The sequence below is a fragment of the Vanellus vanellus genome, assembly GCF_965231255.1.
Source record: "Vanellus vanellus genome assembly, chromosome: 2".
Classification (NCBI taxonomy): Eukaryota; Metazoa; Chordata; class Aves; order Charadriiformes; family Charadriidae; genus Vanellus; species Vanellus vanellus.
The window spans coordinates 58593513-58618529 of record NC_138906.1 but is presented as its reverse complement, the minus strand read 5'-3'; the positions used below and the strand labels follow the sequence as shown (position 1 = coordinate 58618529).

General features: G+C 43.1%; 1 protein-coding gene across 1 annotated transcript in view; it reads right to left on the bottom strand.

Annotated features, from left to right (window-relative positions):
* Positions 1–7768: 7768 nt before the first annotated feature.
* Positions 7769–25017, bottom strand: part of ITPRID1 (ITPR interacting domain containing 1) — a 34320-nt gene continuing 17071 nt past the window's right edge. Inside the window, exons 6-11 of the mRNA XM_082479571.1 lie at positions 16361–16446; positions 14477–15961; positions 10786–10913; positions 9817–9928; positions 8788–9141; positions 7769–7862 (exon numbers count right to left, since the gene is read on the bottom strand). Coding sequence (XP_082335697.1) covers positions 7806–7862; positions 8788–9141; positions 9817–9928; positions 10786–10913; positions 14477–15961; positions 16361–16446 — 2222 coding nt within the window. The 3' untranslated portion in view covers positions 7769–7805. The remainder of the gene's footprint in view (positions 7863–8787; positions 9142–9816; positions 9929–10785; positions 10914–14476; positions 15962–16360; positions 16447–25017) is intronic.

Genomic DNA, 25017 nt, shown 5'->3' with positions numbered 1-25017 from the left:
GAAGGCCAACACATCCTCTTGCTTAAATATTGCCATTGAGACTTTCTGAGGTTCTCTTTGTGGGCTCTAAAGCTTTATCTGACAGGTTGGCTACAATACAGAGCACAAAAAAAGACTGACTCTGAGAGGATATAATACAAAAATCAATGGCGCTCCCATGGCAGAAATAAAGAATAAGAGTAAAGAAGGAGTAAAACTGTAAACTAAGGGGAAAACAGTAACAGGAAAAGTGTCTGCACAATCATACAGCACATGGGAAAAATCATTTATCCATCTGCCAGTCCTAGCCAGGATCTGCAAACTTGTTTTGTTTGGATATTCTGCTGATGTCCATCCCTGACTTTTCTTCACCATGGACAGGTGTCTACTGTCTAGGATGGGCAAGTAGAATCTGCGACCTTCCCTGCCTTCCTTGTGGATTCCCAGGAAAGACAGAATACTGTCTGCCAATACCCATTCTGGCACATAAGCACAGCCCCTAGCACAGGGACCCAGGCTTCCCACCATTCCTGTTTGCAGCCACCCATGCGTCTGACTCTGCGTTCCTCTCGCTGGTTTTCTCCTCAGTCCTCTCTGTTTCTCAGTGTGTTTCTCTCTTCCCCCGTCTTCATTCTAGTCCTGTATCTTTTGTCAACACCTTGTCTCCTCCTTCTTCCATGGATTTTATTTTTTCATTTGGATAAGGAAAAGAGACTGTACGTTGTCCATAATACTTCCAGTGATGACAGAGGAATATTTATAATTGAGTAAAGACTTGGATATGGCAAAGGTTGACCTTTTTTCTCAGAAAAAAGAGCTCTAGGCAGAGCACTTGTTTGTAGGCTACAATAATTCTGCTCAAAATTCCTAAGGACTCCTGGCTCTCTTCTAAGATATTTCTTGTAGAAAAGGACAGCTTCTTCAGACTCAGCTCTTTCCACTGAGATTGGAGAATGGCAGTGGAAAAGAGTAGCTATAATAAAGTTTTGTAAAATGGACTGGTGGAGAAAATTCCCTGGAATTTCTGAAAACTTCAGAAAGAAATGTACAACATTGGAAAACCAGAAACCTTTTACTAGCATCCAGCTAGATTTGGGTGGGAGAAAAATAAGGGGATGGAGGAACTGCCTGGAGAGAAAAAAACTAAAGGGGCTGGGACTCTTCAGTTTGAAGATGCGAGGCTCCTCAGGGTTATAGAATCAGAAAAGAGGTGGAGAAGGTGAATGCAGACCATTTTTGCATCAAATCCTGCAGTTCTAGAGCTAGAGACCATTCATCAAAAGTAGATCAGTTTAAATCTGATCAAACAAGACAGTTCACGTAGCAAGTAGTGAATTTCGGAACTTTGTTTCCGTAGGTAATAGTGGAAGTTCATGGTAGAAGGGTACAAAAAGGGCATGTTAACGGGAGAAATGTTAACGGGAGGTGGTAGGATAGTACCTCTGACTGGAATGTTGGGTTAGATGGTCTCAACATGTCTTCCTGTGATTCTGTAACATTAGTAGATGATAATGGGGACACACAGAAACACACACTCTAATGTCCCTTATCCAACCATTATGGCTGCTGGGGACATATGAGGAGAGCAGCCTGCAGAAGAGGAGCCAAGTTCTTCCTGAAAATCATTTCCTAGTTTCTCTATCAAAGATATAGCCCTGTCACAGGTGATTGGGGGCTATATCAAGGACTAGTATAGCCTTCAATTGACTATTCTTCTGTGCTCTGTCTTAATCTGACTGTGGTCCTTAACCCCTTCGCTTGTCTGTGATCCTGAAGTGCTCGTAAGTGTCCTTGGGAAGAGTGACAAGTATATTCATTTCTCTACGTTTCTGTACGAGGGATAAGTCAGCTTAATTATTTCATTGAAGGAACTCTGTGTATTGGGCCAATACCTTTGGGCTACCTTCAAATAGATAAATTACATGGGCTAACTTCTGCTTCATCCCTCCTTTGTCTAGTTTCAGGTCTCTCATTTTCATTATACCTGCCCAATTATTGCTCTTTCTCTATTTCTCTCTGTGTCTGCCCCTTGTTTTCAGATTCCCCTGTCGCATCCGCAGCTACAGTATTTCCCTCGTACTGCTCACAAGCCCCTTCATTCATCTCTTGCCTGGGTGGCAGTGAGCCCAGCTGCTGCATGCTTTGGCAGCAATTGCTTTCCAGTGCCCATCTCTGAGGATGGACTCGCTAGGCAACAGCTGGATGCAACCTGCTGACACCACGATGCTATTGCATCAGCTCCCAGAATGAGATTGCTTTGGCACCAGCTGCTCCAAATTTCCCTGGACATCTCACTCCAGCTCCCCTCCACCTCCAGCCACACACACACATGCACGCACGCAGTCTCACTCCTCCATGGGTTAGCTCAGCAGGAAACCCAAACCTGAGAAAGGCACCTCTCGCTTTTGCCTGGCCTGGTTTGGGATGACTCGGGTGCCCTTGCTTCCACTTCTCTATTTGTTAAATGGGGCAAGGATGGAAGGAGTCCAGGCTACCTTGCTTCCAATGTGCTCTGCTCTGATTAGAGTAACCCTAGATCTGGAACAGCTCTCCTGATGTAGCAAGAGTAACATTTTCTCATTATTGCTATTCCTTGTAGATCAAAAATTAAGGGCAGTGGAGCCCTTATGCGGGACATTACAGATGTGTCACTGATACAATAGACCCTTACTTTCAAGTAATTAGCTCTCCACCCCCCTCCCCCAGTGACTGCAACTAATTCCTACTAGCCATAATTTCTTTTTCTGTTAGTAACTTAGAAAGACCTCTGGAAAGTCCAGGCAACCTTTGAAAAGCTAATTCACCAGCAAAATAATATTTAACTACAGGCTTCCCCCCGCCCTTGTTTCACAGTAGGGCTACAATAGCTTCACTTGAGTTGTCTGTTGGAAAGCAAGCTCTACTTCTTGTTAAAAGTGCATCTTATTGTATCTTCACAGATCGGGAGCTGACGTAAAGCAATTTCCAAAAAAATCATGCAGTGAAATTGAAATGGGATGGAGTACAGGAATGGCGAGATGGACACCCCTGTTTTCTTCACCACCCCTCTAGACTACGGAAGCCTCATCCTGTCCCTTTTTGGGACCTCTGGCAGCCTGTTGCCCTTGACAGATGCTTGCTTTACCTAAAGTCCCTCTAATAAATACTTACTGCAGCCATTCCTGGAAACAGATGGCTAAGTAGAGAGCACAGAAAAGCAGAAACTTTTTACCTCTCTGTGTATTTGCAGAAGCCTTTTGCAGGTGACAGGGCCAGAGCTTGTCAGCGACGCGCAGGGAATACACATATCAACATCTTCAGACGAGGCCCCAGAGAGCCCTCACACTCCCTCAGGATAAGGGATTCAGAAAATACTTCTTAGCTTCTGACTCTCAGTCTCTTGTGCTTCTTGCATCCTTACTACTTCTGTGACTATCATTAACTATAAACTCTAATGTCCTAACAGGCTGCTTTTGTAATTAAGGGGGGGGGGGGGGGGGGGGGTGGCTGAAATCAGGTGTTCTGCATTATTTGTCATGGTAATAAATGTTTCCCGTATTAAGGTTGAATAGCCTCAATGGGACACACCTGTGTCCCTCTTACTAGCTGTGATCTGTGCTAATTGAGTGAGTGATGTGCCCATTGAAAGACAATGGAAAAGAAGGAAATTAAGATGGATGAATTCAAATGCACCTCTCCAGTGAGGTGAGAACAGTGTTGTTTTACATTCTCTTAATTTCTGGAAGTCTCAGATGTTCTAATTCTGAATTTTCCCATTTGATAGGAAAAATTGCCTTTTTGTTCGTGCTTCAGCCTCTTTTACCCATATCCATTTCTACAGGGAAGATCAAAACCTTGTTTCTGGAGCAGAGGGAGTTAAAACAGTCAACAGCCTTATAAAGTGACACTGCAGCTGTTTCTTAAGTAGCAATGGATCTTAATGAAAGGCTGCTCATAAAATTATTATTGCAGCAGCAAGTAGAGGTCCCAACTGATATTAGGCCCCTATTGTGCTAGGCACCGTATGAACACATTAGGAGAGAATAACTTCTCTGTGAGGAATTTAAAACCTCATTAGATAAGACAGAAAGAAGCTGTGCCAGGAATAAGGGTCCCCACGGGGTAAAGAAAAAGGCCCTGGTCACAGGGAAAACACATGGTAGAGCCTGGAATAAGACCCCAAGTTCTTGCTACCCAGGCTCGCTGGCAGCCCTAGAGGAGAATGTAATTCGTATCTAGCAGCTCAGGACCAGTTTATTCCTGTTCCTTGAGGCTAAAATTTGAGGCGCTCTTTTTTTTTTTTTTTTTTTTCCAGATACAAATTCCAGCCCTGCACAGGGAAAGCCATAGGCCTCATCACCGTGCGCTGGGATGCAATACGGCCACACCATACCCAGATTGTGTAGGGCTGGGCGGTGCATCCAGCAGGAGGTCACCACCACGTTGACAAGAGCCGTGCCCATGTTATTTGGCTGTCACACCCCCTCTCCTGAGCCCAGCCGCCTTCTAAGCCAGTGTCAAATCTTCTTTGGACTTGAAGTTGGAGGGGGCTGAACTCCCAAGATACTGCTTTTCTTGGAGTCTGTTGGCAGCATTGACAATTAGGCAACTGATGCATTAACATGCCAGAGAGGCTCTGATGTTTATTCATGTGCTGCTCTCGAGGGTTTATTGAATTGATGCCTGGTAAAGCAACTAATGGGAGCCCTTGGCAGGGTACCTTAGATGGATTTCCTTATTATCTCTCTAGATTTTATACTCTCTAGCAAAATCAATATTCAAGCTGGTGCACAATGCAGCCTCTTTTAGCTTCAGGGTTTAAAGATTTATGGGGCATCAGGGAAAACCAATGAAGGCAAAAGACAATGACAAAAGAAGTAAAATCCTAGTGACACAAATTGCTACTGAACTAGGGTGGGCAAAAGCAATCATTAGGTTTTGAATTTTCTGTCTTTGTTAGGGAATAATTTTTTTATTGATCTCACCCTTTGTGTCCCCCCCCCTCCTTTCCTCCCTCCTGCTTTGGTGAGGCTGCAGGTTGCCTTTGCCCTCCAGAAATTGTGACCAGGGCGAAGGAAGTGCTGAGCCTTTAACAGGGAGTTACAAGGATTTCAGGCGGCAGTTTTAGGTTTCTGCAGGCAAGAGATGCCAAAAGAGCACTGGAGAGCAGGGAGAAGAACCACCGCGGTAACATACCTACACCCTATGCATCTTACCCTTTTCCATAGCAGGTCTGATCTATATTGCACAGACCTTTGCGGGGTTTCAACAATCCTGTGAAACAGAGCCAATTGTTCTACCTATTTCAATTTTGTAAGAGTGGAATAGGGAGGAAAACAGCCTCTTGCTCAAATACTTCAATTTCTTTTTTCTTTTTCTTTTCTTTTTTTTTTTGGTCAGAAGTCCTGCAGTGTCACCAGGTCAGTTTTCTTCAGATTTCAAACTTGCAAACTGCCTAGTGCTAATGCTTTTCACAAGTAATGTAGACCCCCTTGCCCCAAGATATGACCCACTGCCTTGTGAACCTGCAAGCTAATTTGTATGCTTCTAGCTAGCTAATGATACTCAATCAGATAGGTTATTATTTCATTAATGCTGTGGAGTTATCATTAAGATTCCCACTATATTTGCTTATGACTGCTCTAAAGGGAAATAAATGATAGAGTTTAAAAGTTTGGTGACACTGTGAGGTTAAGTGGGTGCACAGCTGTCTCCCACCCTGCCCAGTGCTACCCCCGAACTTTCCTGACCACAAAATTACCATGTATTTTCTTTTCTCACCCATCTTCAACAGTAGCATTATGAGACTTAGTCCAGCCATCCTTGTAACATACTTGGAGGAGTTATGAAGGGAAATATCACTCCTTGTACTCTAGGATAAGTCAGAAGATTTTTGCCGTTCCCATTGCTTAGTATGTTTTTTATTGCTACGAGGTTACGGCTTAACTGTTCAAACAACATTGAAGGCTTGAAAGGTTATCTAGCTATAAATGCAAACAAGTTCATGGTAACAATATCTGTAGGTGTCTAAGTGTTGCATACGGGGGAACCCTATCCCATCCATGGCTTGCATGAAATTATTTTATAATTAAATTGAAATGAGGAACTGGACTGTACATACCAATGTAGACACCATTCAAAGACGAAAGTTTTGTTGGCAGGAGTCAGTTTCAGTTCTGGTTGAGAATACAAATGGTAGGATTCAAATGGCACCAGAAGTGCTGCATGATCTTTCTAATGAAGAATAGCTGCCGCCTGCCAACAGACCTACCGTCCTCTGTACATGTGGCCAGGCAGACAGTGGTTGCAGCATCACATACCTACAGAGCTTTTTTGCATCATGCTGCAGTGACACTTGCAAAAAACATCTTGTTTCATGGGAGGAATCACAGCCCTGGTGCGTCTGAGGTAAGGAAGCTGCTTGGCTGTCCTCTCTTGCAGGAGACCTTCAGCACTGGCATCATTGTGTGTCCTTTACCATCCTCACAAACCGAGGTACAACATCTGCAAGTGCAGTTCATAAACCAGTGGAGGGAGAAAACACTAAGCCAAATTTATTACTTGTTCCACCAAAACTTAGGTGAAGGATGCTTTGGTCCTGCTTGCATGCTGCCTGAAGATACTGTCACAATCACAAATCTTGAGGTGTAAACTCTTAAACACTTGTTAGTGTGGAAGTGGTGTACAAATCCCATGCGGGGTCTCAAGAAAGGGGCAAATTTCAACCGGTAAAATTCATGGCCCAGCAGGCTGTGCAGGATCTTGTCAGTTCCTATGTTATGTACCTCTCTCCCCCAATCATTTTATTACCCTGAACATCTGTGGAAACGTGGAGGTGCAGGGAGCCTCGAGGCTGCTCAGCATGTTTGACTACATTTTCTCCTTAAAAGTGTGCAAATGCTACTTCTATTTGCACCTTTGCAGAGCTGTGATTTGCAACACCAAAGCCTAAATGACACCTAAGATCCCTCCAGAGCATTAAACAAACAAGCCAGTAGGACATCTCACAGTCTGGGAAGTGCTAAATTGAAAGCAGTAGTACAAACTGCGCTGCTTTGAAAATGAACCAGTTGAATTTCTTTGCTGTGATCCAAACCTGAGAGGTCTTTTCTCATGGCTTTTTCTGCATGAATCCGGGCTCTGAGCATGCCCCAGAAAACTGAACCAGGATTCTGATACAAGGCTTTAAATGTAGAAAATCCTGTGTCTCTGGGCGCAATTTGGTTTTAGTTGGATTTATATGAAGCAAATTAGAAAAAGAAGAGGACGGCCAGGAGACTATCCACAGAAATAGTTTCACAGAGCGGGTGTTTAAATTTTTATGCACTGTCAGTGATCTTCTGATTTGATACTGACGGTAGGTACAAGCCTCACAAAATTAGTCAGAGGGAAGTTAGTAGCAAGATAAAAGCTTGAACTTGGTTAGGACTATACAAGGTATTTTGGGTTGGAGGATTAATATTGAAGGACTGTGTTAAAATAAGTGGCTATAAGGACAATACCTACTAATGGTATCTCCTGGGCTGTCTGCAAGTTCTCAAGTTTCCTCTCAAAAATAAGCCCTCTCCTCTTCCTCCTAAATGACCTTGCAAAGAACAGCCCTATCCTACGCCAATAGGAGCGTAGTAAGTTTTGCAGTTACAGAATAGCAAAATACGTAGCGCCTCTCTTCAAAACATCCTTTAAAAATGGCTGTTTTTCTCGCCAGTCAATTCATTGCAAATGAAACTGGTGTGACCAGAACTTTCAATAATGCAATGTTTTGTTCATTTGTTTCTGTGCTATACCATGCATTTCAGGAAAAAGACCACAATTATTAAACCCAAAATCCATCAGTCTGTCCTCTGTCAGTCTTTTCCTTCTGCTGAATCATTACCTAAAGAATTTCGGAAAGATTTCTTCAACTGGAAAAAAAAAAAGGAAAAAAGTGTTATTTTCTTTGTATGTTGAGGGAATCACCAAGACTAGCCTTAAAAGGAAATGGGGGTAAAAGATGACAAAACATGATTGCAAATATTTCCATTCCTTGCTCCTCACTGCCTGTGGTTCTCATTCTTTGAACTGTGTGCTAAGGAACCTGATTCTGCTTGATAATATCAGTGGTAAAGTCAACAAAAATCAAGAAAGTAGTATAAGACTATAATAAAGAGCATTCCCTCCCATGGTGTTCACATGAAGTTTATGCAGAATTTAACCCGAATTGTTCATTTGATCAATCCTTTAAAGACCAGGACACATGCTTAGATGGAAGAGACCATTAAATGATAAGGCAGCTATCCAGGATATTTTTCTTGGCATATTTTATATTAAAAAATGCAGGCAAACATTTTTTTTTGTGTGTGGTTACATTGTGAGATCAGATCAGTCAGAAATGCTGACTTTGAATTTCTTCAGAAAAACAACAAACCTTCCAGTTCACTGCCTTTACTGCCCTTGTAAAACTGGATAATCGTCTCTGCAAATTGAAGCCATAAATTACTAATTTCACATGGTGGGAGAGGGTTGAGTATACTAATTAGTCAAACAGTTGCATTCAAAGTTCAAGCAAGCCAGGCAAATACTGTCCATGTACTTATATGTTCTTTCTGGAGCATCTAGATCATTGCCACAACTTACTGAGAAATACCAAAGCAGGTCTGCCTGTCTTGCTTAGGCATACTGAACATGCCCTGAAACACAGGCTCCATCCCTTGGGATGAGCGCATGACTGAGCAGGAAAGGGTCCTGGTCTAAGCTGTGGCAATGAGACAAGGAATAGTAAAACTACATTGCGGGTTAGCGATCCTTTCCACTTAAAACCTTGAGGGTGAGACTGAAACATCTCCTTACGTTGTGTAAAAATGCCTTAAAGTCCATTTTTGCTTGGGGAGGTCCTTTTATTTCCTTTTTGCTGATGGAGAGCTCCTGTGGGTCAGACCCGGCTGAATTCTGCTCAGGTGTTGTCCTGGGAGGAAACAGTGTTGGGGGTGCCCCTGACCGCAGGGCAGAGAGTGAGCCTGCTGCTGTCATGTTTTTGCTAGGAGCTCTTGGAAGCACCATTTTTGGGCACCCACTTTGAGGATGCGCGGTGTCAGCAGCATCTGGAAACGCTTGTTTATTCTGGGCTTTTCTTTCTCCCTTCCAATCAGAGAGTCCGAGCTCGGAAAACAGATGGGATTGTTCTACTAGTAATTGGTCCAGCTGCTGCAGAGAAAATAGAAGGAAAAGCATATTGCAGTAATAAAAATATAATAAAAGGAATCAAGCAGGATGCACAAGAGTATATGAAGCATGCCTGCTTCTTCTGCTTGGTCTGAAGAAGACATGCAGTATCTGGCAAAGGAGATGTTGCCATAAAAAAGGAGGAGAAAGGCCTAAAGGATATTTTATTCCAACAGATAGATCTAACTGCCTAATGGAAAATCTCCAAATGGACTTCAATCTGTGACCACTGCAGCCTTGACCCTCTAACCCAAGTTTGTCAGGGAAGAATCAAAGACAAGTAACCAATCCTCTGATCACGTTTTCTTTACCTTCCCATATCAAATGGAGCACTGGTCCAGAAAAGAACCAGACCAGTTACCATTTATCAGTAATTCTGTAGGCTGACTACCTATTACTTTATTCTAGAGATCACGGGACCTTTAAAGACCAGAGGAGAGTACAGTCACTTCTATAAGTATTGGCACTTTTCCTGGGTGGTTGAGCTCAAGCAGAATAGTCAAAGGGAAAAAGTCAAAGATGTAAATTCTGTTATCAGAAATCTTCCTATTCTTGGCACTGAAAAGTTCATTCAGACGTATGTCAGAGTTAACTGAATAGCAGGACAAACTTTAAACTCTCCCCACACGACCCAGAGCAGTGGCTTGTGCAACGTACCATAAGGATGCCCTCCCTGACCTGGCAAGCTTGATCATTCAGCCGAAGTTCCAGCTCTGCAACCTCCTGACGAACAGCTCGCCGTAAGAGTTGCAGGTGTCTGCCTTCCTCCCTGTAGTGACAGCAGTGAAAGCACACTTGAGTGAGCAGTGAACACCCTCCTCTTCTTCAGCCTCAGCGTAACGCCTCTATCTCCCTCTGTTGCGGTCTTGTTTTTACCCATGATCACGGGATACCTTACAAAACAATAAATTACAACCCCTGTCTTCTTGCATCTCATTTCTTTGATTATGCCGGTTGCAGGATTAAACACATTGTAGTTGCAGAGCCAGCTTGAGTCTGGGCAAGTTTATCACTTCTTAATTTACTGCTAGTCCAAAGACTGCATAAATGCCCTACTTTCAGGCAGCTCAAGACTGGAAGCTCCCAGTAAGTTTTTGTGAACCTGAGGCTTCTCGGTAATCCCTGTGAACTTGGGCTGAGTCCATGATGAGCTAGTTCAGTTTTTCCTGTATCATCACCCCATTGATCATGAGCAGTAAGTACATGGCCTAAAGCGACTCATTGGTCAGACGTTGCTCCCACCTCCTTCTCTGAACCCAGCATTGACCTGGGATACCAAGCTCCAGCTGACTGACATTCTGTGATTCTGTGTGAGATCTGTTCCTGTGTTCCTATTGCTATTACAACATAGTAGTTGCACACTAAAAATCTGGCCTGCATCTATGGAGCAATCTTCCCCTTCAAAATGCTCATATTTAAGAGCCTTGAACAGTGTGGAGAGAGGCTGGACTTGCCTCTGAGCAAAAATCACATCACAGCACGTTTCTCCTACACTTGTTGGATGCCCACAGCTGCACCTCACTGACCACAAGTGCTGTGGTAACACAAGTGACCAGACATGTTGCACATGCCCACAGGCTGTTGTTGACGCTAGCTTTGGATTTAGGTGTGTTGGGCTGCTGTTACCTTCCTTCATCTGGCATAGTACTGCAAAACCGGGCCTGCTGTTCTGTCAGATGCTGTTCAATCTCATCCAGCTTCTCCTGGAAGTGCTGGCAGGAGCTCTTCATCACTTCTATTTCATGGAGGGTACACTACACAGAAAAGCAAGAAGACACCCCACTTTACTACTTTTCTTTGGGCACTTCCATGTCGAATGCATTTGAAGCTGACAGCCCGAACGGCTTGGGTCCTCCTCTTACCTGCACAACAGGGACTCTGTCAGCAGCTGCCATGAAAATCCAGATGGCACTTCAAGTGAGTTTGCTCTGGGTGCATCCATTGCATCCCAGTCACCACCTTTTCTCCTAAAGCGTGTAGGATTAAGTCCTGGCACTACTTGAGCCAGTGAGAATTTCATTTTTGCCATTGAAGGGGAAAAGGACTTTGATCAAAGATCTGACATAATGTGCCAAATTCTGATGTTATTGCACTGTTCTCAGACATAGTATTTGAGCAGGATGAGTTGCTATGGGTTAATGAGAGGTTAAATTACTGTCCACTGGAAGTTAGAAACTGTTTTGAAAAGGAGAAAGAGGGAGAGAGGGAGAAAAGGAAGATATGTAAGACCTATGGGAAGGAAAAGCGTCTTTCCTGCTGGTTTCTGCTAAGTGTTACACTGATAATTTCTCATCTATTACCAGTTAGAAACATAGAATTGGATTTATTTAACCAAATGCAGACAGGTGTACATGCAAGTACTGCAACAGAGCGATTGTTCTGATCCAAAAGTAGACATCTGTAATAGGTCAGAGGAACTATGCCATAACTGTGACCATTACTCTTCACTGAGAGAAGGTATCTAGGATGACTGATCATCTACCTTGATGTAGCCATCTACACCAGGAAAGTCTCAAGGCAGGGGAAGTGAATGAGCAGGAATGGTACATCAAAAATTATAAGAAGATTTGCAAGTTACTACTCTGTAGCACAGGGCTAATACAATGACATCAAAATGTCTAAGTTTCTAGCCACATTAAAGACTTTTCCTTGACTTTCCACACCTTGTTCAGGGCAGTAATGCAGACAGCATCATCCAAATGATTTTGGAGACAATACCATCTGCCTTCTGAAAGCATGCTCTTCTATTATGCTGAAACTGCTCCGAGTGCAAGAAGGTGTTTGGCATGTTCCCATCCTGACAGATTTTGGTCTCTTGTAAGCAATGGGAAGACAGTGTAGAAACCTGCACTCCATGGCTGACCACTGTAACTGATAGGGAACAAGAGACACGTCTGCAAAGCATAGAAATGCCCAAACTCTTTGGATTCCTGCAATCATGGCCTTTGATGACCATTTCGTGTTTGTGTCCTTGAATGTGTCCCTCAGCCCCAGCAAGGCCTGAAACACGAGGAAACCCACCCTGCTGTGGGATCAGCCTCATCCAGAGGGCAAAAGATGCTTCCCATGCATTTGAGAAACCTCATTCTCAATCTCCTTTTTAATGCAGCTGCTATGTGAGGTGCACTCCTGATGTGTGACCCAGGGAGAAACCGTCCCATAGCAGTAAATTAAAAAATCTAACCCCAACAGCCATGGGATTGCACCAGAAAGGGTTAATTAGAGACTAATAGTGGTTTGATAGGGCCAGTCCTGTGACTGCATCAGAGGTGAGCTCTCCTAAGTGTCTGCTCCATGTGGAGCACAGCTGGTGTTCTCAATGCTGTGGGTCAGGGCAGCAATCATACCCCACTGAGGCAGTCGGATGTGTTATGAGCACCTTCAGATTAAGTGTTGGCCAGTTGCTCGTTTGCCCCCCACCCCAAATTTTAATCTTGATCCACAGACAGTTTTCTTGTTCCTAGATGGGAGTGTGAGGGGTGCAAGTGAGCAGTGCCCACATAGTAATCATGATTTCTTCTACCCACTGCCAAAACTGAGCAGAGCAAGGACTTGTAGCCATCAAAAAAAAGCAGACCCAAATGATCTTGAAGAGCTCTTGGCATTCAAGTCACTAGGGAGAAGTCAGTGGGCCACAGACAAATTTCTAGTTGGTTCTTCAAGGCCAACAAAAATCTAGAAAGCACCGTGCAAAAGATGCAAGAGGCACAATGTGGGTAGGTTTGGTAAAAAGTCATGCTGGCACTTATATATGAGGTGTGGGCAGTTCCCCTGGCACTGACTCTTTGAGCATATCGCAGAGCACAAGTTCACATAGATTTATCCAGAGTTCACATTTAGCAGGGATGGAGGGGGGATTAATTGTTCCAGGACTAGTCTCGTGCAAGACCTTGTTTAAGGTAAGGTGAATGTAAACAGAGTAAATTTACTATCTAGCAGTTGCTCTGTGGTAGTCACATTCCACATGCATGGCCTGGGTAAATGGGACGTAAACTGAGGGAGCTTCTCTCAGTAACAGATGTAGAAACTATCTCACCTTTAGCGCAAAGCACAAAGCAGGCATGGGTGTAATCTCTGCAGAGTGACTAATATTCAGTAAATTCACTGGCTTACTGCACAGTGACTTGGGTGTGGAGCCCTATCCCTAAGAACAGATCTTGGGTAACAGTACAGGGCAAAGTCTGCTTCTCCCTCATTCCCTGTCCACAGACTTGAGAAGACAAATCACCGTTAGCCCCCGTTAGAAGAGTGATAAAATAGTAGTCAATCAATGAGAAAAGGCTTCCCTGTCCACCATAAGGTACTGACTCACTGCCATCTTGTGGCAACAGCACGATCGCTGACAAAAGGCGTATATACTGTTCAATACACTGTTCAAAGACAAGGCATTGCACATTTAATATTCAATGATCCAATGATAATCAATTCACCAGTTTGACTTTCTGGAACTGTTATCTAATAATTTTCCTCCCCAACTTGTACAACAGTTGAAGTTTCATTTCTATACGAAGAGCAAAGAGAAGAGGAAAAATGGAAATGCCTTCAAACTAGCAGGAGGTATGCTGCTCCTTCCCCATTTTTCTCAGGATGCAAAAGCCACTCCTGACTCCCTTCCTTGCTTTCTTCCCCAACACACTCTGAGTCTTTCACAACTTTTGGGAGCTCTCAGCGATTCTGAACAAAGAAATAAAAAGTCTGGTGACCTTTTACTATCGGTATTTTTATTGCAAGTATTCATCTTAGTGGGACTTTAGATTTAATGCAAGCTTCTTATTCTACCATGACAAAATGGCTTGAGACAATTCACTGTGATTTAGAGCAGTTTGGCTTATGGTTTCTATCTAGGTGTTCACAGTTAGTCTTTAATAAACACTAAGTAATATAGCCTAAATGAGTTCTCAGTAAAAGAGGACTATGCTAAATCATGTAACCTTGCATTTTCTGCAGTCCAATAAGTTAATGCATTACCATAACTGATTCATGGGAACTCATTGAAACTCATTCTCATATCTCAGCTCTTCATTTGACCTGTAAACTTTATCACCCAGTTCTCAGTAACCATTTTAAGACTGAACATAATGAACGTATGTACGTAAGTCACTAAAAAAAGCAGCCCAACAAAACTGAAGGTACACAGATAGGTTTGCTATTTTTGTCCAGAAGGGAATGCTTATTTCCCCATACATTATCTCAGATACATTCCCAAGATACGTCTTACTGAAGAAGCAAGCATGGCAGGAGAGGAAAGGAAAAGGCAGCTTGTACATTTAGCTCATAAATGTGCCAGCTTCCCATATATATGAAGAAACCTACTCACCGGACCAAGATTATGCATTGCAGTGTCCTGTAGGAGCATCAGCGTTTTCAAGAGCTGCAGGTCAGTGGTGGCATGGTTTGAGCAGCAGCCCACAGGGCGCTGGGGAGAGACAGCCACGGGGAAGGTCCACGGGCACCAGCTGTGGCAGCAGCAGCAGTGACAGCAGTGACTGCCCTGCTCTCCCCTGGTGCCACAGGCTTCACCCCAGTAGCATGACCTGTATTTGCCACAAAGCACGGTGTCAAGAGAGGCTGATTTTGTCAGGTGAGCATGGGGCGGATGAAGCAGTGGTAGCCACCTTGATTTCCCAGCACAGATGTCAGTTTGGGTGGAGGCTTCAGTAGTCTGCTTCACACTGTCCTTCGAAGACCCTGAGTCTGCCTGTGTGAGAGGATCACCCTCACAGAAGTCCACAGGTTCTTCCCGAGCAAGAGTCTCACTGCAAGGAGCATTTTGCCCTGTGCATTTCACCCTTGAAGTATACTCCAGCCCGGAAGGCATCTGAACAGTAACAGATTTCAGAGGAGCAGAAGCCATTTCATCATTTTGGACAGTGCCTCCCTGTTCTGATTTGTTAGTACCTAACATCTCCCCTACGCTACCAGTCTCTTGATCTTCAGATGAACTTAATCCAGGCCCTTCCGCTAGGCAGGAGGGATGCTTCTGAGATTCTTGCATAGAACAGCTTAAAACGGCACTGCTCCCACTTTGTGCTGCTGAGCCCTGCCATGGAGTTTCTGGGAGCTCCATTTTGGGGGAGCATCTTGTATTTTTTAAATTGCCATCTGTTTTGCAGAACTTCTGCCCGTTTGTCACCTCATTCACTGCAAGCAGGGTACCATCTTTGCTGACCACTTCCATGTCCCACCACAGTCCTTTAACACATCCTGCATGACCTTCATGGGCACTTTCATGAGATGCAACTCCAAAGTCCTTTTCAGTCAGGCAGCTCTCACCTTCTTCTTCGCTTCTGATTTTGCTCTCACTGATGACTTTTTTTTTTATATCAATTGGTTCAGTGAAGGTTACATTCACCTTTTTGTGTCCTGTTCTCAAATACAAATGATGATCAAATTTTGAGGAGCTAGGATCTCCTTCACCCTGAGTATCACTCTGGAAACAAGGACTATGCTCTTTTATGCACTCCTCTTTTCCCAGTTGCTTTCTTCTAGCTTTATGCTCTTTCCTGTCTATGTCACATACAATTTCTTCTACATAAGTCTGTGGTTCAGCACTACAGGCCTCATACTCTCCATTTTCTGCAGTCAGCAGCAGATGAATCTCTTCTCCCTGGTCACTGCCTGCTTTTGTTGACCCAGGTACTGTCAAAACGCTCTCGCAAGCTGTGATGAAGACCTTAGCAACATCACCTCGCTTTTGTTGAAAATCTTGATTTAACATCAGAAACTCTGTCTTATGTGACAGAGCTGTTTCTTGATTGTGGATATCAGAAATAAAATTAATCTTTCCTGGAAAAGATGCATTCTGAAGGAAAATAAAAAGAAGGGGAAAAAAAAGGAGGAGGAATTGAAATATTATACTTGTTCTATCACACTGGTTTGCCCACCACTATTTTCCCCTGGGCATCCCCAGGACCAGAGGCATCTCTAAATACATCTTTAAACATCTATAAATACCAAGTGAAGCAAAGAATCAAAGAATCTTGTAACATTTCTTCTCTAATGTCTTGCACAAAGCTTGCATTAGTGTGTTGGAAGAGTTGCACAAAGTTCTGAGAAAGTTTCTCACTTTCTGAGGCTTTTTAGGAAGATGAATTTGTTTTCATGAAGCTTTCACGACTCCATGATTTTTTTTTTTATTGTTACTTGTGCCAGGGTCACAGAGTTTTCATAGATCTACCAACAACTATTGCTCATTTCTTACTTGCAAAACTACAGGTTCTGGCAGCTCCTCCATGAACCCACTGCTGTCTGACTGGCAGCTGCTTGTTCTTGTCACCATCACCTCCACTGCAGAAAACAAGAGGATAAGAAAAATTAGGAAGAAAAGCAGAAAGCGGTACCAGGCCAAAATGAGTATAGAAGTAAACAGGGGCACTTTAAATGTACAATTCTATAAATGTTCTTGATCCTGGCCAGAAATGTGCAATATTGCTACAACCAGAAAAAATAACAGAATGTGCTCAGGATAGCTACTGCTGATGTTACAAAGCCTTGACTTATTCACCAGTGTAATCATCACCTGCAGATTTCAGATTTTGATATAGTCACCCAACATACACAATGTAAATAACCTATAAAGCAGCCAACCACTTGTTTTTCTTTGCTAAAAATATTGACTTTTGATTGTTAGAAGTGGCTCAGACCAAGTGTTATTCATACCTACACGGTTTCAATGGCTTCAACCAGGTGACTCCTGCAGCGAAGGGGAGCTGCCCTAGCCTCTCCCTAGACCAGCTGGTCTCTGCTTTGAGGCACCGTGTATCACCTTTTTTGGTTTTTGTTGTGAGGACGGGAAATCACAGCAACAAACAGAGATGAAGTAGAGTTGCATGGCAAGACATAAAGGCAAGAGGAAGATATTCTAGATTTACTCCAGACAAGGTTTCTAATCTAGCAACCACGTAATCTGGCTACATCAATTTTTACCTCAACTTTAGCAATTAAATTATACACTATTAGCTATCTGATTTTATGAATAAAATCCAAACCTCTTTAAAACTACAAATGATTAAGAGCAAACCCTCGGTTGTCCTGTACATCCCGATACCTCTCAGCCTTTGGATAACTTGCCCTTTCAGATAACCTTCATCCTCAGATAATGTCCTCATTCTCAGATAGCTGGCACCAAAACAGAGGTGGAGCTGGGAGAGCAGGCTGAGGGAGTCTGCTGGGGGAAAGAAGGGATGGAAACTGAGACAATCTGGATACATTTCCTCTCTTGTTCCTTACATACATAATGGCTTCTGAATCCTGAGACCTTTTATCTTCTGGTTGTAACCATGAAAATGTGACAATTCACCTAGCAGTTCTGAGACCTGAGTTATTAATTCTCATTTGTGTGAATTGGAAAATGCAAAACAAAAAAGCCTACAAATTATGTTTTCACACATTAACAGACTATGGGCTTCATTAATTGTATCTTGGGCATCAATTAATGAAAATCACACAATCTACTTGTAGACAGAAGCTGTAAAATCAAAACCAGATATCATTTTATGGTTTTTAAATGAATTACTTGCATTGTCACTCCTGGTGTCATCATCATCAGTCACACACTTTCCTATTTTGGAAGAGAAATATGTGGTTCCCATCTCAGACATTACAAAATCTGCAGTGATGTTGCTGAAAATTGCCTGTTTTGTGGGTGGTCTCAAAACTCATCCTTGCAGTTTCCCACAAACGACATCATGATTCAGCTTCTCCCTGAGGGAGACTGCTCTACAGATTCTCTAAACTTTTTTTAAAGCTGCTTCAATTACCCTTTGCATCTTTGCCAGCTGTTGCTTCCAGTGTGTCAGTCTGGCCTGTAGTTTTCCATACATAAAAATGAAGAAAGAAAGACTTAGGAAAATTTTGAAAAGCTGAAATGTTTCAGCTGCTGTAGTTCCAACCAGTTTGAGCCTCAAATTATTTGACCCTCAAATACTCAATTGTATCCTCCAATCATAACAACTGACCTTCAAGCTCTAAAGTTTGCACAGTTAGAAGACTACATTATCAGCAGGCTACCTAGAGTTTTAAGGTGCCTGTTTTTCTCCTGAGACATGCAGGATACCAAAGTAGCTGTCACGCTACCAGAAATTACACATAGGGAAAAAAACCCATAACTTTTAATGGAAAAATAAGTGGTGTGGTGAGAATTCATCTTCTGATCGAGTCAAAACCAGGTGGCTGTAGCCAGGTTTGACCCATTCGTTATGATGAATACAATGCATCTGTTCTAAAAACACAGTCAATTGCGTTTGTGTATTGCAACCACGCAACCTTCCCACCCACGTTTTCGTGCGCTAGCTACAGGACTACCCAAAAGATATGATGGTGGACTTTGGGCTGATCTTTAGACACAAGGTGAGACATTAAAGACTGGATGAAATGTCTGCAGATCAAGTTAATATCACTACAGTTAGCCTACAGAAAGACCTCCGTGTGTCTCCTGGGACTTAGTCTGGAAGGAGGTGTGATGTGTGCTCTGCTGTCATGGCTCTCATGGATTAAGCAGGCAAGGCATGTACATAAATCAAGGCTCAAACCACACTGAAAGGCTGTCTATGTATGTAGTTAAAAATGGTGATATAATAGGACCTAATGACCATTCTGAGCATAAATCCAATTTCTGCAATTTTTATGTTAGCAAAATAGAAACTTATAAAATAGTAGAAAAGTATAATAGAAGGAGAACCATGTTCAGCGCAGTTCACCTGTTCGTGTTGCTGTGATTTCCTGTCCTCAGACCAAGTAATCACCTTCATCTGAGATAGGCAGCTGATTTGCACCTACCTACATATTAGATATATAATGAACTAATACTCCTTAGAGTAAAGGCTTAAATTCCCCATATAGTCAGTGCAAAGCGATGTCTCTGAGGGTCTGAGCTGCAGTTCTTTTCCAACTACATTCAGATGCCTAATTTAATCAGTACATCCCACACTGGCTTGCAAGATCCTACCCAGTACACCAGGCCCAGTAGAAGGTAGGCAGGTGAAGATAAAGGATTTTTAAAATATGAGATATTTCTCTGACTTTGTAACACCTGATTCAAAGCCAGTCAAAATTCCCTCGATTTCAGTGGAAGCCTGAAATTAAAAAAAGACTTAGTAAAAATGAATATGGACCTCCAATTCCAGGTGGGGTAAAAAGCTATAAAGAGATTGCCAAAGTGTCTCCACAAAGACTTCAAGCTGAACAACGCGCTCCCGGGAGAAAGGCGGAGCAGGGCTGCCTTGGGAAGGCAGGTCACACTGCAGGCAGGGGCTGTGCCGAAGCTAGATTAAACACGATGGCCTTTTCAGTTGGAGGCAGCTCACTTTCAACACATGTAAATATAGTTTGATTCAATGTCGGTATACCAAAGCCAAGTAATGTTTGCATAATGGCGGGCAGCATTTGCATACCGGGGAAACTGTGTTTTGGGTGAGCGGTGGGCCAATCTATCACTTCATTTCCTCTTAGTGTCCCAAATAGCAATTAAGTGAGACTGCAAATTAGACCGTGCCTGATGCTGTCCTGGGGAGGAATAGCGTTTCTCTCTTTGTGAGATTTTCAGCAATGTTAATAGCTTGCCAATGGTTAACAGTCCAGATTTTCTTGGCAGGCTCTAATACCCAGTGAGGAGACCCATAGCCCGAGCTCCTACCAGGACACTGACTCTTTGCAGGGGTCCAAAGCAGGTCTTTGCTAGGTCTCCTAGGACAAATTCCTCTATCTACCAGGTTTCCGAAAATGTCCAGGCTGGATGCTGGTGGTGGTTTGTCTCAGAATGGACTAGCATCTAAAGCCCTTTCAGCAGTGGCCAACGTCGCTGTGGGACGCCACTTCTTCACAGCAACAATTCCTTATGTTTAAACGAACTGAGTCTTCAAGCAACTGGAAGATTTTCTTTTGGAGGGATACAAGTTGGCCAAAATTTACATAGTTTATTTTGACATTTTTAAAATGCTCTCACCTTTCTCTTTCAAATGTGCTTTCTTTCTTTTCTGAAAGCAACTGCATTTTTTAATTTGAAGAAGAAAGATGAAAAAAATGGGTTAAATCACCTGAACATTAAGCAAAACATGTTTTCCTTTTAAGTCTACCCACACCACATTTTTCCCTGATCATCTGGTTCAGCCACTGAACCAAAATATCCATTATTCATATAGATCTACTCAGTTCTCCTAGTGTGTGGAGACACCCAAACCTGTAGAGATTCAGCAAATACATGCGGAGCATCACACCAAGGAAAGGTAAAGTATGTTTGGAGAAGAAGTAGAGACGCAGACCAGTATTCAACTATGAACTAAAAATTACAACGCTGGGCCCTGTGCAGAGAATACATCTGGCTATGCTGGAAAGAGGAAACCTGAGAATTGCCCCTGAAGACCTTGGTGAGGAAAACCTTGGCTCTTCGCCTTTCTGTGCTAATTGAACTGGGAGAGTTTAGCTCCTGCATCCCATTTCTGTTCTGCCTGAATTTTAAATAAAAATAGGTTAGAGGAACTCACTAATCAGGTTTCTGCTTCATTTTGTATCGTGTAAGAAAGTACATGCCTTCCAAATCCCAAAGGCCCCACAGCTTTCCAGGCCTTTAGTTGATCAATCCAATTTCATTAAGAGACTTTTTCTCTCCCCTTATTTGCATGCAGATAAAGTGGCTTCCATTTTCAGCAACCATCGGTGCAGGAACTTTCTGAAACTATCGGGCTCCTAGGTTCACCATTAATGAAAGAATATTCCCTAATTAGTTAAAAAAATAAGTGCTGGAGTATAGTTCTGCGTTCCTCTGAAGACTACAGCTGGTTTTCTGTGGACTTGGCTGCAAATAACACAATCTCTTTCTAGTTTCCAGCCTGGAGAATACTTGCAAACTGCAAAAGATGCCATGAGAGCTACTGCACTGCTTGTAAATAATAGCACTTTTTTTTTGCATGCCTTTTGAATCACATTAACATTGATGAATGTACGTCAATGGTTGATTTTCTACATCGTTTGAGTATGCAGGGAAGCATAGGCAGAAAAACTTCGAATGCAAGAGCATTTGTGCAAATTTGACCTTTAAATTCACAAATTAAAAGCTGGACTGCGCATCAAAAGTGGAATGGCCAATTGCAACTTAGTAATGCTGTTCAAATTTCAGATATTTTTGTAGCTGTTTAAATGTTGCTGTACATTGATGCAGATAAATATTTCTAAAACTATCTGCTACATACACAGGACTAAATAATGCTCAGAAACCACAATTTAGTCAGATATTTTGTAAAAGAAAAATAAACCTAAAGGACTTAGAATAAGACTTCCACTTCACTCGATAAGCAAAGGCATTTTGCAGTCTCTCTCACAAAAAACTCTCAAGGGATTAACTTTATTACAGCTTAAACACTTGGGCTAAATTCAGCAGGGAAACTAAATTCAGGCTTAAATCTATGGGTAATATTCCCACATGCAGAGTTAAGTGGACATACAAATATCTCACTGATTGGGCCTTAAGAAACACATCCATTCAACAGTAACTGAATCCAAGAGTAGTCGAATGCAGTAAGAGGTGGGGTGAGTGAAAATCACACCATATCCACAGAAGTGCCAGAACTGAATAGATATTTTATTACATTTTGGATGTTTTTTTTTTTTTTTTTTTTTCTTCTCAAACACAGGCATCAAACACTAAAAGTGCTTGGCCCACCAAAGCTGCTCAGCACTACGACTCTAGAGAGTGGAAGATGTGAAGGCTCTGAATCTCTAACACAAGGCAAAAAAAAAAAAATCAATAATTTCTGTCTTACATAGCAAAAAGGGACTTTCAAAAATACATTTTCAAACAGTGCTTTCAAAATAGAAATGGGTTCATTTTGGGTAGTTAACTGGATCTTTCCCATTTAGACGTTTCACTCTATCTTCTCCTGCTCTGCAAATTGGTAAATCCCTGTGTTATCCTTAATAACACTGCCCTGCCTATGGCATCACACAAAATGATGTTGCAGGACGAGGTGGCTATGCGCTAGAGGAATACATCAGCTGCATGGCACAGTTACAGGTGGTCAACTCCTATGATGGGAGAGCTGCTGCAGCATGCTCCCCTCTCCTGCTACACAGAGGATAGGCACCACCAATTTTTAAGTATCACACTGCACAATATGGCCAGTAAGTGCTAATAAAACTCCACTGAAAATACGTATTCTGCATAAGCCACAAAGAACCCTTTTTTTTTTTTTTTTTTTAGTGTCTGTACAGTCTTTCCTTAATCTAAGAAGTAGCTCCCCCATAAGCCACTGCACTGACTACTGACTATGAATGTAAAAATTTCATTTAGTGCCACTGAAATCTCAAAGGAAAAGTGTATTCTTAGTCTTTTTTTTTTTTTATATATATTCCTGCACAACTTCTGTAACACTGCTTCCCTTCACCACATTGCAGAAATGGCGATGAATAAGCAAGCTGAAGTGAGCCAGACCTAGTTTATATTTCTTTTCTAGCCAAATGCAATACACAGTTCTACAACTTTGCGGTAAGAGAGATCGGTCCAGAACTGTTTGTCACTGGAGCTGGGCTGGAGCGCTGACCCCTTTCTGTACAGCTGCCTCTCAGTTTTGTGCTGCATTTCAGGAGAACAGTCACCAGATGGCAGCAGCACATAAACCACAAATTGCGCTTCTGAAGGCCAGCACAAACCAGAGTTTTTACCCCTGTCCTGCAAATTTTATTTTTCAATGGCATTGTAGCAGAGATGAGATAAACTGTCTTATTAGAATAGTTATATTATTTTAAAGCAAAGAATATACCAAAAAATGCACCAGATGCAGCAAAACCTCCTATTCTTATTCAAAACCACGCGTAGCTATGAAATGTGTCTATCCCCTGCTCTCTTTGAATTGAAGAGGAATTTCCAGTCAATCATTTACACAGTGTGACTGGGTGAAAATAGATTTTAAAAACGCTCTACACAAAGCAATTTCTGTTACTGATTGTGCCCCACCATGCTGGTAGGTGTATGAATGGGACAAAACAACAGTCTGTGCCCAGAAGAGCTTACGAGGAGGACAAAACCTGACTCCGCTGAGCTATCACCTTCTGCTTGTCAAAGCCCACTACCTCCAGCTCTCACCCAGCCTGCGATGTTCTCCTCCCCATCACTTTGGGTGCCACTGGCATACGGAGGATACTGGGAGGCATACTGGGTATATTTTTCTTTTTGTGTGGGTGAACGAGGGGGAAAAAGCCCTGCAGCCCAATGACTGCAAAGACCTCCCGTGGGACATGAGTGCACGTATGCTGCACCCTGAGGAGGCGACACAGGGCCAGGGGGTCTGAAAATGGTGGGCACATATGTCGTGTGGCAGCCACTGATATTTTGCTTCATATCTATGTTCAGCCTGCAGTTCTTTACGCAGTTGTCTATGGGGTCTGGCTGTCACAGCCATTGTTAGCAGGAGGCACGTGCATAGCTCCAGGGGCGCAACCTCCCGCTCCTCGCCCAGGGCCCGGCTCCCCGCAGAGCCCTGGGTGCCCACGTCCCCCTGGGAGAACATTGGCCTAGATGCACTCCAGATATCAGCCATAAGCACTTGAAGGAACCAGGTCACGGAGCATTAAAGACACAATGCCCAGAGCATTGCAGGAATAGCAAGGTAGCAAATCCACGTCTATTGTCAGAGCATTCAGCTTCAGCCCTCCTCCAAAACACCCGAGGAAAAAAGCAGTTTTGCACCAAGTTCCAGCCAAGTTTTTCGGCTTAAGATTCAGCGTATGGTACGGTTACGTCTAGCACGCTCGTGGCACAGCGCAGTCGGCAGGCAGAGCGCAGCAGCCTGGAGCGCTGCCCAGGTTGCGAAACCTGGCTGAAAAGCAGGGTGAGAGGGTGCGCTGTCAGCTCCCGACGCGGTGGCTAGACAGCCACTGGGACCTGCGCTACGCGTTATCATGCTTTAAAGCCGGTGCACATATTTACTGATTTAAAACTAGCTTCGGTACATCTGCTGCGCACTACAGTCAGCGGCGCAACAGCAGGTATAAATATACTCCTTTGTGAAATGCCTGGGGCTGGTGGGTGGGTGGGTTGGCTCTCTCTTTCACTCTTTCACATTACAGGTTGTCCTGAGCTTGTGTGTAGAAGGAACCTTTGGAGAAGAACTGAATTAGCTGGTAATATTCTGTTAAGCTACTCATTAAAAAAAAAAAAAAAAAAGAAGAAACCATTCTGATTTTCTTTTTTTTTTTTGAATGTTCATTTCCCCTCCTCCCCACCCAAATCAGAGATGAATATGGGCAAGGGAAGAAGCATGTTCTCTACCCTGTACATCACTGAAAAGGATGTAATTTCCTGCACTAGTGAACCACCCTGTGCCTCTCTAGAGAGAGTCAGAACTGGCGTCTGTGGGCATTGGTGGCAGAGGTTCACCATCCAGAAATCTCCACCTTTGCCCCTTTCAAGAATATCCCAGGTACAATTTGGTCCATGCCTCTGGAAAGCCCATTTCTATTAAAGGCTGGAGCTACAGAAAGTATTTAAATAAGCTGTGAACAGAGTTCATGTCAGGTTTGGTAATACAGATCACCGTCGTGAATCTCCCACGCTGTTGATGAGAGCGGCGGACGCACCCCTGCAAACTGCCACGCTTGGGGGCAAGGCGTCTGCCTTCCCATCAGAGCTTCCCGTCGTCTCCTGCCTGTCCTACACAAGAACACACTGCCCTAGAAATGATAAAAGTATAAATGAGTAATCTAAGAGCTGAATTTGACAGGAAAAGAGAGAACACTGTAGGCAGTTCTCTGTGATAAATGATGTTTCTGCAGTCTGGGAGGTTAGGAGTAGTGATGAATCTAGTCAAAACCTGAAATTGCAGTCACTTTGACAATGGTCTTTTATCTTCCCTCAGCTGATGAAACAGC